At 44.7% G+C, this 17289-nt stretch overlaps 1 protein-coding gene across 1 annotated transcript in view; it reads left to right on the forward strand.

Moving 5' to 3' along the window:
- SYCP2L (synaptonemal complex protein 2 like) overlaps window positions 1-17289 on the forward strand; it is a 102100-nt gene that overhangs the window by 40133 nt on the left and 44678 nt on the right. Inside the window, exon 11 of the mRNA XM_040432502.1 lies at window positions 10273-10421. Coding sequence (XP_040288436.1) covers window positions 10273-10421 — 149 coding nt within the window. The remainder of the gene's footprint in view (window positions 1-10272; window positions 10422-17289) is intronic.

Consider the following 17289-nt stretch of genomic DNA (forward strand, 5'->3'; position numbering starts at 1 on the left):
AAACTATCCCTAAAACCTAACAGCCAATACTAGTGAAAAAAAAAGTGACCGTTTACACTGATCACTTTTTGTCTTTCACTAGTGATTGACAGGGGCGATCAAAGGGGTGATCAAAGGGTTAATTGGGGTGCAGGGGGGTGATCTGGGGCTAAGGTGTAGTGTTGGTGCTACTCACTGTGAAGTCTGCTCCTCTGCTGGATCCAACCGACGAAAAGGACCAGCAGAGAAGCCATATAACAGATCATATTTACTAATATGATCTGTTATATGGCTTGTGATTGGATTTTTTGAAAATCGCCAGCCTGCCAGCCAGTGATCGTTGCTGGCAGGCTGGTGACGAAATTGTTCTTTAAATTTTGCCGGCCCGCGATGCGCATGCGCGGGCCGGCTTTGAGCGAAATCTCGCGTCTCGCGAGATGACGCGTATATGCGTGACTCTGCGCAGCGCTGCCGCCTCCGGAACGCGATCCTGCGTTAGGCGGTCCGGAGACGGTTAAGAGTCATTCAGTTTTGATCTGTCATAATAGAAGTCTATGGGCAAGCATAACTGATCAGTCTGGTTTACGTTATGTAGGTAACACTAACGTTTGTGTCCCACTAAACTATGAAATCGGTTTAAAACCGGTGAGGTTGGTGACAGACTTCCTTTTAATAGTGACCTATGAAACACCAGCCTAAGGCCTCATGCACACGACCGTTTTTTTTTGCGGTCCGCAAAAATGGGTTCCGAAGTTCTGTGTCCGTTTTTTCTTCCGTGGGTCTTCCTTGATTTTTGGAGGATCCACGGACATGAAGGAAAAAGTCGTTTTGGTGTCCGCCTGGCCGTGCGGAGCCAAACGGATCCGTTCTGACTTACAATGCAAGTCAATGGGGACGGATCCGTTTGACGTTGACACAATATGGTGCAATTGCAAACGGATCCGTCCCCCATTGACTTTCAATGTAAAGTCAGGAGTCCCTATTATACCATCGGATCTGAGTTTTCTCCAATCCGAAGGTATATTTTAACTTGAAGCGTCCCCATCACCGATCGGATTTGAGTTATATCGTGAAAACTCAGATCCGACAGTATATTCTAACACAGAGGCGTTCCCATGGTGATGGGGACGCTTCAAGTTAGAATATACTAAGAACTGTGTACATGACTGCCCCCTGCTGCCTGGCAGCACCCGATCTCTTACAGGGGGCTTTGATCCGCACAATTAACCCCTCAGGTGCCGCATCACCTTCTCCTCTTGTTCGCGTAGTTCCCGGTCTCTTCTTTACTTCTTAAAAGATGAACTACCGGCTAGGAGCTGTGGTGACGTCAAATCACATGCTCCAATCACATGGTCCATCACCACGGTGATTTAACATGTGATTGGAGCATGTGATCTGATGTCACCAAAGGTCCTTTAGCCCACAGCTCATCATTAAAGAAGTAAAGAAGAGACCGGGAACTACGCGAACAAGAGGAGAAGGTGAGTTAATTTTTTTATTTTTTTTTAACCCTCAATTGATCACCTACTAAGCATTCTGTATTCAGAATGCTATTATTTTCCCTTATAACCATGTTATAAGGGAAAATAATAACATCTACACAACACCTAACCCAAGCCCGAACTTCTGTGAAGAAGTTCAGGTTTGGGTACCAAACATGCGTGATTTTTCTCACGCGAGTGCAAAACGCATTACAATGTTTTGCACTCGCGCGGAAAAATCGCGGGTGTTCCCGGAACGCACCCGCACATTTTCCCGCAACGCCCGTGTGAAAGAGGCCTAAAGGTAAAACCTTCCTGGACACCTGATGTATCTGTGTGCCAAATTTGGTGAAGATCGGTCCAGTCGCGCATAAAGAACGTATAGACAGACAGACAAACTCATTTTTATATATATGAGATATAGACCCCAATTAATATAATTGTCTCTAGTAGATCAGCTGATTGGAATAAAAATAGAAATAAATGAGCAGTTGGAAAATTGTAATAATTCAAAAATAAAATACAATATAGCTATGTTTGCCGTGTCCAAGTTGTTCAATGCAGTGCTCCAATATATATTGGGTCTGCTATCAGATCATGATTAATTGATCGCAGATACAGCATCTATTTAGAACTCCAAATGGCATTGTTATATAGGTCTATATGCTGTATGAATTTTGGCAACCATTTATAATTGTATATAAAGAGCAACAATGTCTGTTAAGTGGTGGAGAGCAATTGAAGATCCTCTTTATATCAAGCAATGGTTAGTATTTCTTAAATCACTATATCGAGACTTTGCAGTGATGGATAATCTCTTACTAACAAGTGCTTTCTAAGGCACTATTGATAAGTGACCACTCCCATTGGGGAGGCTTGTATCTCCTATCCGTACGTAAGTAGGCTCACTGTGTGTTTGCTGCTTAATACACCGGCTTGTCACGTGTCTCCTCACGTGGCCAGGAGTTGTAGCACTATTCAATCACAGGAGGCTGGTTTGTTTGTAGATGGTGAATGCTGCGGTTGTAGCGCTATTTAGTCACAGGAGGATGATTTGCTGATGATAAATGTTGCGGTGCTTATCGCTACCAACATATCAGGATGGACCGTCCATCTTGCCCAAATTAGAGGTTGTAGTCTGTAATCATTACCGCTAGTTCCCTGCTAATAATGTATTTACCAAACTCGTTTCGGAGTTACTTCAGTTGCTCCTTCAATGGCCATGTGACCGCCGGGGCCGGGAGAGTGCAGGAGCTGTCGGGTCTTCTACAGACCTCGATCAGCCCTGCACTGAGGCTGTACAGCCTCTATGAGGACTGTATTTCCCCTGTAACTGGGGCTACCCTGTTACAGGAGAAATCAATGGTGAAAAAAAAGTGAAGGCAAATGTCCCCCAGAGGTCTTGTATGACCTTATGGGGGATGCAAAGTGTAAAATAAAATAATAAAGTGTTTATTTTTTTAAAGTTTCACATTTTAAAAGACAAAATTAAGTAATTAAAAAAAAAAAATTAAAATGGAAAGAAATTTATAAAGTAGACATATTTGATATTTCCGCGTCCGTAACAACTGGCTCTATAAATGACATGATCCACCCCGTCCGATAAACACCATAATTTTTTTTTATAGAAACTGTCACAAAAAGCCATTTTTGTCACCTTAAATCACAAAAAGTGCAAAACTCCAAGTGATCATAAAGGCGTATGTCCCACAAAGTGGTACCAATAAAATCGTCGCCACATCCCGCAAAAAATGAGCCCCTACATAAGAAAATCGCGGGCACGATCTCTGCAGGGGCCCGGCAGTCCGTGGTAGCCGGGCCCCTGCTGTATCCGCCGGCATCGCTGTAAAAGCCGATGCCTGCGGATTAACCCCTTCTATGCCGCGGTCCGCGCTGACCGCGACATAGAAAAGGTTTGTGTCGGGTGAGGGAGAGCATAGAGTCCCTGCGCTGCTGTGGCGGGGACCCGATGCGACACAAGGCAGCCCGATGCCGTGCAGAGGCTGCCCAATGCCTTGCACTGAATCGGGAACTGCCTTCTACGGGAGCCGAGGAGATCCAGCCTCAGGTTAAGAAAGTTTGTAAAATCAGTTTTATATACCTTGAGGGGTGCAGTTTCTAAAATGGGGTCATTTTTGGGTGGTTTCTATTATTTAAGCCTCACAAAGTGACTTCAGACCTGACCTGGTCCTTAAAAAGTGAGTTTTGTAAATTTTCCAAAAAATTTCAAGATTTTCTTCCATACTACTAAGCCTTCTAACGTTCCCAAAAAATAAAATGTCATTTTCAGAATGATCCAAACATGAAGTAGATATATGGGCAATGTAAAGTAATTACCTTCAAAAATAGTATCACTATCTATTAGAAAAGTAGAGAAATTGAAATTTTGGAAATTTGCAAATTGTTTAAAATTTTGGGTAAATTTGGTATTTTTTTATGAATACATTTTTTTTCTTATTTTTACCACTGTCATGAAGTACAATATGTGACGAGAAAACAATCTCAGAATGGCCTGTATAAGTAAAAGCGTTTTAAAGTTATCACCACATAAAGTGACACATGTCAGATTTGCAAAAAATGGCCTGGGCACGAAGGTGAAAACAGGCCCGGGGTTGAAGGGGTTAAAACATCATTTTTTTGGTTTCAAAAATGTTATTGTGTTAAAGGGAAATAAATTAAAGAAAGTATACATATTAGGTATTGCTGCATCCGTAACAATCAGCTTTATAAAAATATTACATGAAATAACCCCTCAGATGAACACCGTAAAAAAATAAAACAGTGCCAGAAAAAGCCATTTTTTTGTCACCTAACATCACAAAGTGCAACACCAAGCGATCAAAAAGGCGTATGCCCCCCAAAATAGTAGCAATCAAGCAATCACCTCATCCTGCAAAAAATTAGACCCTAACTAAGACAATCTGTAAGGCCCGTTTCACACGAGCGAGTTTTCCGCGCGGATGCGTTGCGGGAGGTGAACGCATTGCATCCGCATGGAATCCTGACCCATTCATTTCTATGGGGCTGTTCACATGAGCGGTGATTTTCACACATCACTTGTGCGTTGCGTGAAAATCGCAGCATGCTCCTCTTTGTGCGTTTTTCACGTAACGCAAGCCCCATAGAAATGAATGGGGTTGCGTGAAAATCGCAAGCATCCGCAAGCAAGTGCGGATGCGGTGCGATTTTCACGCATGGTTGCTAGGAGACTATCAGGATGGAGACCCGATCATTATTATTTTCCCTTATAACATGGTTATAAGGGAAAATTAATAGCATTCTGAATACAGAATGCATAGTAAAATAGGGCTGGAGGGGTCTAAAAAAAAAAAAAAAAAAAATCATTTAACTCTCTCACCTTAATCCACTTGATCGCGTAGCCCGGCATCTGCTTCTGTCCCCTTTACTGAATAGGACCTGTGGTGAGCATTAATTATAGTTCAAGGACCTGTGATGACGTCACTCCGGTCATCACATGGTACGTCACATGATCTTTTACCATGCTGATTCACCATGGTAAAAGATCATGTGACATACCATGTGATGACCGGAATGACGTCACCACAGGTCCTGTTGCTGCACAGAGATCAGATGAAGCCAGAAGGAGATGCCGGGCCGCGAACAAGTGGATTAAGGTGAGTTAAAAACATTTTTTTTTTTAACCCCTCCAGCGATGTTTTACTATGCATTCTGTATTCAGAATGCTATTATTTTCCCTTATAACCATGTTATAAGGGAAAATAATACTATTTACAGAACACCGATCCCAAGCCTGAACTTCTGTGAAGAAGTTCGGGTTTGGGTACCAAACACGCGCGATTTTTCTCACGCGAGTGCAAAACGCATTACAATGTTTTGCACTCGCATGGAAAAATCGCGGGTGTTCCCGTAACGCACCCGCACATTTTCCCGCAACGCCCATGTGAAAGAGGCCTTAAAAAAATAAAAAAAGCTGAGGCTCTCAGACTATGGAGACACTAAAACATAATTTTTTTTGGTTTCAAAAATGCTATTATTGTGTAAAACTTAAATAAGAAAGTATACATATGAAGTATTGCCACGTCCATAACCATCTGCTCTATAAAAATGTTATATCACCTAACCCCTCAGGTGAACGCTGTAAAAATAAATGAATAAAAACTGTGCTAAAACAACCAATTTTATGGTCCCCTTTCCCCATAAAGTGAAATAATGAATGATCAAAAAATCACATGTACCCAAGAACTGGTACCAATAAAAACGTCAACCCTTCCTGCAAAAACGAGCCCCTGCACCAGACGATCGGCAGAAAAAGGTAAAAAAAAATGGCGTTCAGAAAATGGATACACAAAAACATAATTTTTTTTTTATGTCATAAAAAATAAAAACAGCCATTTTTTGGTTACCTTGCCTCACAAAAAAATTTAATATAGAGCAAAACTGGCACCTTATCCCCTAGTTTCCAAAATAGGGTCACTTTTTGGGAGTTTCTACTGTAAGGGTGCATCAGGGGGTCTTTGAATGAGACATAGCATCTAGAAACTAGTTCAGGTAAATCCTGCTTCCAAAAACCATACGGCGTTCCTTTTCTTCTGCACCCTGCGGTGTGCATTTACATCTGTTTACGACCACATGTGGGGTGTTTCTGTAAACCGCAGAATCAGGGTAATAAATATTGAGTTTTGTTTGGCTCTCCATTTTCCTTTAATACTTGTGGAACACCTAAAGGGTTAACAAAGTTTGTAAAATCAGTTTTGAGTAACTTGAGGTGTGTAGTTTCTACAATGGGGTCATTTATGGGGGGGTTTCCCACTATGTAAGCCCCACAAAGTGACTTCAGACCTGAACTGGTCCTTAACCAGCTCAGGACCGCCATACGCAGGATTGCGACCTGGCGGCGGCCCTGTTATTCCTCCTGGACGTGCCGATGCGTCCTCTCGCGAGACGCGAGATTTCCTGTGAACGCGCGCACACAGGGGCGCGCGTTCACAGGAACCGGAGGTAAACGAGTGGATCTACAGCCTGCCAGCGGCGATCATTCGCTGGCAGGCTGTAAATGCTATTTTTTTTATTTTTATTTTTTTTACCCCTAAAAGGTATATTAGACGCTGTTTTGTTAACAGCGTCTAATATACCTGCTACCTGGTCCTCTGGTGGTCCGTTTTGCTTTGATCGACCACCAGAGGACACAGGCAGCTCTGTAAGTAGCACCAAACATCACTACACTACACCCCCCGGTCACTTATTAACCCCTGAACACCCCATATAGACTCCCTGATCACCCCCCTGTCATTGATCACCCCCCTGTAAGGCTCCATTCAGACGTCCGTATGTGTTTTGCGGATCCGCAAAACATGGACACCGCGGATCCGCAAAACACGGACACCGGCAATGTGCTTTCCGCATTTTGCGGATCCGCACATTGCCAGAACTATATAGAAAATGCCTTTTCTTGTCCGCAATTGCGGACAAGAATAGGACATGTTCTATAGGCTCTACAAAAAACGCAGTGTTCGCCTGATCTTGTGCGCACACTTGCGTTCAGTCCGCCCCACCGCAGTGACAGAATTTTTTTTTGATTACTGCAAAAACACCGTAAAATCGCTGCGGCGCTATAAAAAGATCACTTTTGAGGGGCATTGCGAGTTCATAGAATTTTTTTTTTTTGTCGCAAATTAGCGGAATTTGATTTCTTTTTTTCTTTTTTTTTTTTCTTACAAAGTCTCATATTCCACAAACTTGTGACAAAAAATAAAATCTCAACGAGTACCTTTAGGGCTGTTTCACACGAGCGGATGCCGTGCGTGACATCCGCTCCGTGAATGACAGCCAAGACCCGATGCAGACTGCAGAAGCACGGAGCATTAACATGACTGATAATGCTCCGTGCCTCTCTGTGATCTCTTTACTACGAAATCACAGTGAGATAAAGTTGTCACTGTGATTTTGTAGTAAAGAGATCACAGAGAGGCACGGAGCATTATCAGTCATGTTAATGCTCCGTGCTTCTGCAGTCTGCATCGGGTCTTGGCTGTCATTCACGGAGCGGATGTCACGCACAGCATCCGCTCGTGTGAAACAGCCCTTAGGCTTTACAGGGTTTCTCACAATTTAGCCGCGCCCAAAATGCCAGAACAGTAAACACACCCCACAAATGACCCCATTTTGGAAAGTAGACACCCCAAGGTATTCGGTGAGGGGAATATTGAGTCCATGAAAGATTCAACTTTTTTTCACAAGTTAGCGGAAAGGGAGACTTTGTGAGAAAAAACAAAAAAAATCAATTTCCGCTAACTTGTGCCAAAAAAAAAAACAACTTCTATGAAATCGCCATGCCCCTCACGGAATACCTTGGGGTGTCTTCTTTCCAAAATGGGGTCACATGTGGGGTTTTTATACTGCCCTGGCATTTTAGGGGCCCTAAAGCGTGAGAAGAAGTCTGGAATCCAAATGCCCTCCTAAAAGATTCTCATTGGAATTTGGGCCCCTTTGCGCACCTAGGCTGCAAAAAAGTGTCACACATGTGGTATCGCCGTACTCAGGAGAAGTTGGGCAATGTGTTGTGGGGTGTCTTTTTACATATACCCGTGCTGGGTGAGAGAAATATCTCTCTAAAATGACAACTTTGTATAAAAAAAATGGGAAAAGTTGACTTTTAGAGATTTCTCTCACCCAGCATGGGTATATGTAAAAATACACCCCAAAACACATTGTCCTACTTCTTCTGAGTACGGCGATACCACATGTGTGACACTTTTTTGCAGCCTAGGTGCCCAAAGGGGCCCAAATTCTAAGGATCACCTTTAGGATTTCACAGGGCATTTTTTAGGCATTTGTATTCCAGACTTCTTCTCACACTTTAGGTCCCCTAAAATGCCAGGGCAGTATAAATACCCCACAAGTGACCCCATTTTGGAAAGAAGACACCCCAAGGTATTTCGTGATGGGCATAGTGAGTTCATGGAAGTTTTTATTTTGTCACAAGTTAGTGGAATATGAGACTTTGTAAGGAAAAAAAAAATCATTTTCCGCTAACTTAAAAAATAAAAACTTCTATGAACTCACTATGCCCATCAGCGAATACCTTAGGGTGTCTACTTTCCGAAATGGGGTCATTTGTGGGGTGTTTGTACTGTCTGGGCATTGTAGAACCTCAGGAAACATGACAGGTGCTCAGAAAGTCAGAGCTGCTTCAAAATGCGGAAATTCACATTTTTGTACCATAGTTTGTAAATGCTATAACTTTTGCGCAAACCAATAAATATACACTTATTGCATTTTTTTTTATCAAAGACATGTAGAACAATAAATGCAGAGAAAAATTTATATAGAAATGTAGTTTTATTTGAAAGATTTTACAACTGAAAGTGAAAAATGTCTTTTTTTTTGTTGCAAAAATTTCGGTCAATTTCCATTAATAACAAAAAAAGTAAAAATGTCAGCAGCAATCAAATACCACCAAATGAAAGCTCTATTAGTGAGAAGAAGAGGAGGTAAAATTCATTTGGGTGGTAAGTTGTATGACCGAGCAATAAACCGTGAAAGTAGTGTAGTGCAGAATTGTAAAAAGTGGTCTGGTCATTAAAGAGGACCTTTCACTTGTAAAAACTATGTGAACTAAGTATGCTGCCATGGAGAGCAGCGCCCGGGGATCTCACTGCACTTACTATTATCCCCGGGCGCCGCTCCGTTCTCCTGTTATGCCCTCCGGTACCTTTGCTCCTTAAGTTATAGTAGGCGGGTCTTCCCTTGTTCTGTGGGCGTCTCCTTCTCCTAGGCTGCAGCGCTGGCCAATAGCAGCGCACAGCTCACAGCCTGGGAGGTTTTTTTCTTCCAGGCTGTGAGCTGTGCGCTGCGATTGGCCAGCGCTACAGCCTAGGAGAAGGAGACGCCCACAGGAAAAAAGAAGACCCGCCTACTATAACTTAAGGAGCAAAGGTACCGGAGGGCATAACGGGAGAACGGAGCGGCGCCCGGGGATAATAAGTGCAGTGAGATCCCCGGGCGCCGCTCTCCATGGCAGCATACTTAGTTTTAACAAGTGAAAGGTCCTCTTTAAGGGGGTTTAAGCTAGGGGAGCTGAGGTGGTTAAAAAGTGGGTTTTGGAAATTTTCTTAAAAATTTTAAGAATTGCTTCTAAATAGAATTTTTTTGTAAATTTTGGATTATTTTATAAATAAAGGTGAAATATATAGACTCAAATTTACCACTGTCATGAAGTACAATGTGTCACCAGAAAACAATCTCAGAATGTCTTGGATAAGCAAAAGCATTCCAAAGTGTTTTCCACATAACGTGACACATGTCAGATTTGCAAAATTAGGCTCTGTCAGGAGGGTGGAAATGGCCCATATGTGAAGTGGTTAATAAATTCAATATTTTATATATATTATTTTAATTCTATGCAGTACTGAATAGGTGAGTGCCCCCCAATAATTTCTATTGTCTTTTCCTCATCGACATTGGGGAGTGCACCGAACCATAATTTCTCAGATCGGTTGAGCTGCTGTCTATCTAGTTTATCTCTTAAAAGTGATAACTAATTGGCTTGGTGAACAAAACATTCATATGTTGGGACCACGCACGGGAAACTCTCCAGATCTCAATGCCATAGAGAACCCATGGTCAATCTTCAAAAAGCGGGTGGTCAAAAAAACATAGAAATTGAATGGATAAACTCCAAGCACTGATTAGGCAAATAATGGGTTTCCAACAGTCAGAACTTTCCCAGAAGCTGTCAAGGAGGGTCCACACTATATTATCACTGTAAATATTGAATCTTTGCATAACCTCAATATACTTGTCATAAAAGTGAAAAACTTATTTTTTTTAGAATGCAGTGGGAAGAAACTCTTAAGTATACACCTTCAGATCCCTCACTGTATCGATAACAAGGAGATCAAATGCATCATGATAAAATTTGAACTTGAGCATGACATTCAAAATGCTGCTATTAAAACGTATGGAGAGGATCTTCAAATGGTATGACCACATTATAACATCTTTAACTGACCACACTAAGTTTTTCCTGCTCTTCAACCCTGACAACAGAAAACCAAAGAAAGCTGAAAAATGTAGTACAGGATGTACAAAGAGGGCACTCACGAATCACTTGTGAAGATCTTTGTTTTAAATCAGCAGGCCCAGATGACTTGGGCTAGTTTCACACCAGCACTAATTTCATCATAAAATACTCTGCCGGAACATCTGGTCTGAGTTCATTGTATTCTGCGTAGCCAGAAAGGGACAGACCCGGCTCAGATCCGGCATTGGTGCCAGGATTCGGCTGGACCATTATAGTCAGTGGGTTTCCGGCAGGAAATGACAGTATCTAGCTATGTCGGATGCGATTAACTCCATGTGTGAAACTAGCCTTAACTGGATAAAGTGCTGTAGTGTAGTGTCTATGCCACATGAAGACGGACTTTGTTGTCATATTGGATACAATTTTAGAAATATTTGCCATTGTTTTGTGTAAAAAAAAAATGTGTTTTTAGGTGTATTTGCTTACTATTGTAACATTTGTACTGTTCCTTGTACACACGTCAAATGTTTTTAGGTTCAGTTCACACTTTGTCTTTTTTGACACCAGAAATTTGCCATGTATTAATTTCTGCATGTAGTCCTCTTCTCATTGCTTTTAATGTGAGGCCATGTGATTATTTATACGGCTGGCGGTTTATAGCTGGGAATGTGCACAAAAAGGACATAAAGATCCACCACTAACTCTGAGACGGAATCTGCGCACATTTCCAGTGTCAAAACAGTGTGAACATGGCCTTACATGGATATTTTATTTAATGGTCCTCTCACTGATGGACAGATTTACTATAACATCATAAATTTATAGTGCAAATCTATGCTTACTCATAGCAGACATAGATGGAGTGCATGTGGTATTTTAGTTTACCATGCACATCATACCATTTGGTATTTTGTTTGCAAAGGTATCCAGCTTTTGTAATGTTTTATTATTAATTAAAAGCGTTGTCCTTTTTCATAAGAACACATATAATACAAAATGGAGTCCAAATGATCAGAAACTACATCTTCACACTTTAGACAGGCATATGAAATGCTGTTGTAAGTTTCCCATGTCTTATGTAACCCAATAGTAGTACGATACAGCTACCTTTTAAATGGGTTTTCTGGGACTTAAAGGGGTTGTCTCATCTGAGACATTGGTGGCACCTCTCTGCAGAATGGACCCTGAAAACCAAGGAGAGCACACCGTGCTCTCGATTCATTTCTATGGGAGTTCAGAAAGTAGTTGAGCGAGTGTGTTCGACTATTTTCGGAAGTAAACTAGAACTGAATGGAGTGCACCGCGTAACTCTGGACACCGCCCCGATTACTTCTGTGGGACAGCCAGAGATGGCAGAGCCAGTGCTTGGCTTTTTTCTCGCCCATATTCATTGGGGGGACACAGGAACCATAGGTATAGCTATGTCCTCTAGGAGGCGTTGACACTAGATAAAGCTGTTTTCTCCTCCCCTGGCAGCTAATACCCATACCAGCCTGGAGAGAGAGCTTCAGTTTTTTCTAGTGTCAATAGGAGGCAAGACCTCCCTGCTCTGCACGGTAGCTCCTGAAGATTTTTAATTTTTTTAATTTTATTTTTTCCCCCCCTTCTTTTTCAGGTGGGAAAGCATTGGTCCCCACAGGAAGACAAGGCTCCCCTGCATTGGTGCATTCCGACAGCAGAAGGGTCACCCATCCAAGTCCCTATTCCAGCGTCCTGCCACTACGGTGCCAGTAGCTGAAGAGGTGACTTTGCTGGAGAAGAGGAAGGGTGAAGATGGCGGCAGGAGAAGAGAAGAGGATGAAGATGAGGTGAGTACATGGGACTAGGCAAGTATGTTTAACCCTCTTCCCCCTCCCTCCCTCCATCGTTGGTGGCAATAGTTTTCAGGGGTTAACAGGCACAGGGCTTCATTTAGCGTAGCCCAGGACCCCTGAAGCCATTCCCTCTCACTCATCCTCTACAACGGCACATAGGGGCTTAATGCATGGGACCCCCTGGCGGGTGCTGTTCTAACAACGGGAGGCTGAGCGCACCGCTGTGGACCGGGAGCGCATGGTCAGACATGCAGAGAGGGGAGCGGAGGAGGCTCCCGCTCCCCCACACCTACTGCCATGATCCACCCCTTTCAGGAGCGGACGCTGGGCGCGCCGCCCCGGGGTGCTCACCGCCGCGCACCGCTTTTGTGTTTTGGCCCGTGCTGTTGTCTGCCCAGCCCGCCGGGTGGACGCCCCCGTCCGCGTCCGGCCGGTGCACCTGATCGGCTGTGCGCAGGGGCTTTGAATCGCCGTTTCGCAGCCTGCTGGGGTGCAGCTTTCGTCCCCTGGTTGGGGGGGAGCAATTATTCCCACCCTACTTCCCCCTCCCCAGAAATCTGCTGCTCAAGACAGCCTTAACCCATTCCTGGCCAGCCACTTCTTTAGGCCAGCACGGATTATCTGGGGTTCTACCTCTAGTGCAGTGTGCTGTAATGTGGAGGAATTTAACCCCTTTCCTGCCTCTTGTTCACTTGAGGCTGGGATCCTAGTTTCAGTTAAAAAAAAAGTGCGTCTATACGGGTCCCCCTCCTCAGCCATCATCACTGCAGGACCACCCTGTCAGACTGGGCCCGTGTCCTATTTCGGATAAGGAGGACCTCTCATAGTTCCCAATACGCCCTCCGGGGCCGTTTGGTTAATAATTCTCCACTTTTGCAAATCCCGTGGAGGACAGCTGAAGTATTCCCAATCCACCCTCTGGGTTGTTTGGTTGATAATTCTCCACCTGCGCAATCCAGTGAAAGACCTCTGAAGGATTTCCAATCCGTCCTCTGGGGCAGTTTGGTTGATAATTCTCCACCTGCGCAATACAGAAATCCCTGATTCAGACCCTGACACGAGTCCGAAGCAATCTACCTAGATTGCGTCTGCGGTGGCCGGCAGTATTTGTCGTATGCATTACCCCCTTCATTAGGCGGAGTAACTGCACTACTTCAGGATATAGTACTTGCCTTATACATTGTCCCCTGCCATAGGTGGACTAAGTACAATACCAATAAGACATATACATTCCCCCTTCTGTAGGTGGCGGAATTGCATCTCCATTGGGTTCAGTACCTGCCGTATGCATTAGCCCCTTCCTTAAGTGGCGCGATGACATTCTCACTGGTTACAATGTGTGCTGTATGCATTACCCCCTTAGGTGCAATAATTGCACTCCCACGGGGTACAGGACTCTCCATATGCACTAGTTCTCGCCGTGGGCATTCGCCCCCCTTCGTAGGTGGAGTATTTTCCCTGCCACTGGCTTAAGTACTTGCCGTATGCATTCCACCTTCCATAGGTAGGGTAATTGCACTACCATTGAATACGGTCCCGACTGTCGCGCTATGATTCCATAGGCGGAGTGTTGCACATCACTGTGCTTCTTGTTGCAATACTCCCTTCCACAAGTCATCCACTAGCGGGGAAATAACTAAACATCTTCAGATGCTGCAATTCAACTGCACCACGGCTCTAGGTGCCTTCACTTATTTCACAAGGGGGTGTGGCAACAGTCGGTACTCACGGGTGCCCGGTGCTATATGGGTGCCGCCAGTGGATACGGTGGCTATTCCTCATTGTATCCTTTTCTTTTGGTGCTGGTTTGCGCATGATTATAACATCCTCTGTCTTCTCAGGGGGTTTCCTAGCATCACTTATGTGTCCTAGAGACCCCCATCTCCATGGGCCTCCATTGTTCCAGTCAGTCATATTGTCCGCATCAATGCGTAGTGCGTACACCATTGCACATATATGGTGAGTACGTTCCAGCAAGTCGAGTGTTTCACTGACTTTGTATTCTCTATCCACCACTCCTTCTTTGGGAAAGTGGTTATGCTGGCACTCTGGTTTAGCTACTACAGCGCGTTCTCCTACACAGGTGCAGTTTTTCGGTAATGCTCGAGTTCATGGTCGTTGCAGTGGGACATCCCCCTCAGGTAGGGGTCCTACCCTGGCGCTAGCTTGGCAGCTCCTGTTCAGCGCCCTTCCAGGTAGAGTTTTTAAGTTTAGCTCTACACTTAACTGGAGCAGTATGGTATGTGGCTTCCACGGATAGTCTGTATAGCACCGGTCTCAGACTGGGAATAGGCTTAGACCTATCACATTCTTCTCCTGTCTTCTTCCCCTCTGGCTCATGGTTCATAGCCCCCCGCAAGCCTTGGTAGCTCCTACGTTACTACCTTTCCCTCATCTGCATTTGCACGGGGTATTAGTTTTGTGGCTTCCATTTCCAGACACGCTCCGGTCCCGATTGGTGGGCTGTGGCGCCCACCACATCCCTCCTTCTACAGGGAATCCTTCCATTGGTTCCGGGTGTGCTAACGGTATCTACACGAAAGCTTCCCATCGTTCTCTCCCGAGCAAGAGATCCGGAAGCATGCGGCATGGACTCCCTGATATCTTGGCGGGAGTTCTCCCTCCTTTACGTGTCTTCCCCCTCCTACCCAGGGTTCTACAGAAGATCAAGATGGAGGGCATTCCGACAAATCCTCGTAGCTCTGCACCGTCGCACGTGGTACGCCGACCTCGTTCTCCTTCTAGGAGACGTCCCTTGGTCACTGCCACTCAGACACTACCTTCTTTCACAGGGTCCGGTCTTGCATCAGCATTTTAGGGTCTTTTGGTTTGACGGTGTGGCTATTAAAACATTCTGATGTGGAGAGGGTTTTCGGCGGACGTCATCCAGGAAGCCTGCATCGCCCAGGATCTATTATAGGACCTGGAGGTCCTTCCTGGGCTTCTGTGAAAGCCGGGACATCCCCTCACTCCGTTTTTTCTCTCACCACGGTCCTATCCTTTCTATATTTAGGGTTGAACCTTTGTTTAGCCCTTAGTTTCTTGATGGGTCAGGTATTGGCGCTTCTATCCTGGGGCAGCTTTCCAGCGTCCTCTGGTGCCCAAAGAAACCTTCCTTCAGGGAGTGGCACATACGGTTCCTCCGTACTGTCCTTTTCCGCCTTGGGATCTGAATATAGTTCTCTCAGCGTTCCAGTCTTCTCCCTTTGAGCCCTTGCGGGAGATCTCTTTCCGGCTCCTGTCCTAGAAGGTAGTTTTTTCTTGTGGCTATCACATTCATCAGACGCATGTCCAAGTTGGGGGTGCACTCTTGCAGAGAACCCTTCCTAGTTCTTCACAAGGATAAGGCGGTTCTCCGGCCCATTCCTTCTTTCTCCCGAAGGTGGTCTCTGACCTCTATATCAATGAAGAAATTGTCCTTCCTTCACTGTCCCTCTCCTTCACACCCTAGGGAAGGGAGTTACATCATTGGACATTGTGAGGGCTCTGATCATTATTGGCAGCCTCCAGTCCCTTCTGGCATACGGAACCCCTTTTTGTCGTCCGGTGGGTCCTCGCAAGGGATTGGCGGCCTCCAAGGTGGCAATTGCACGTTGGATTTGATCTGCAAGTGCTGAAGCATACCGCGCCCGGAGCGGTGGGCGCTTCTTGGGCTCGGAGGAATCGCGCTTCGGGTGCACAGTTGTCAGGCGGTTACTTGGTCCTCCTTACACACATTTACAAAATTTTACCAGGTGCATACTTATGCATCAGAGGACGCTGCCTTATACCGCATGGTCTTGCAGTCGTCCGTTTCTTAGATGCCTGCAGGGACGCTTGCTTCCATGGGTCTGTGGTTTTTCCCTCCCTGTGGACTGCTTTTGGACGTCCCATGGTTCCTGTGTCCCCCAATGAATATGGGTGAGAAAAGATTTTTGTATAACTTACCAGTAAAATCTTTCTTGCTCTTCATTGGGGGACACAGCACCCACCCAGTATTGTTTTTTGGCCACAGTTGTGGCAGTTGCTGGTTAGAACCCAGTTGGGTCTTTTGGCATGGTTGGTGTTCCATGTTTTTTCTTTGGCTTGCGTCTCCTACTGCTTGTGCACAAACTGAAGCTCTCTCTCCAGGCTGGAGGGGATATAGCTGCCAGGGGAGGAGCTAACAGCTTTATCTAGTGTCAACGCCTCCTTGAGGACATAGCTATACCCACGGTTCCTGTGTCCCCCCAATGAAGAGCGAGAAAGAGATTTTACTGGTAAGTTGTACAAAAATCTCCTTTTCAGAACTCCCATAGAAATTAATAGAGATCATGCAGTGACCCTTTTTAAATATTGATGGCCAAACCTTAGGATAGGTCATCAATGTATTGGTGGGGGTCTGACTTCCAGCTCCGTTGATCAACTGTTTGAAACCTAGGTTGATGATCTGTCCTTAGGATATATGCACTGCCTGTCCAAAAAAAAATCGCTACCTGGATTTTACTAAGCAAATAGTTGGGAGCCTCCTATTGGATAATTACTGCATGGGCGATTATCTTTAAGCTGGCAATAAGTTATTTAGAAGCAACTTGTGCAATCAGTTGCTTCTCATTTCTTAAACAACCATGTCGAAAGACATATCTCGTGGTCGTGGAAAGGATGTTAGTCTGTTTGAGAAGGGTCAAATCATTGGCATGCATCAAGCAGAGAAAACATCTAAGGAGATTGCAGAAACTACTAAAATTGGGTTAAGAACTGTCCAAGGCATTATTAAAAACTGGAAGGATAGTGGGGACCCATAGTTTTCGAGGAAGGAATGTGGCGGGGGAAAAAAAATCCTGAATGATCGTGATCGGCGATCACTTAAACGTTTGGTGAAATCAAATTGAAGAAAAACAGAACTCAGGGCTATGAAAGTAAGAGCATTTCCTCACGCACAATGCGAAGGGAACTCAAGGCATTGGGACTGAACAGCTGTGTAGCCGTAAGAAAACCACTAATCGGTGAGGCAAACCAGAAAAAAAGGCTTCAATTTGCTAGGGAGCATAAA

The sequence above is a fragment of the Bufo bufo genome, chromosome 5 (assembly GCF_905171765.1).
Source record: "Bufo bufo chromosome 5, aBufBuf1.1, whole genome shotgun sequence".
Taxonomy (NCBI): domain Eukaryota; kingdom Metazoa; phylum Chordata; class Amphibia; order Anura; family Bufonidae; genus Bufo; species Bufo bufo.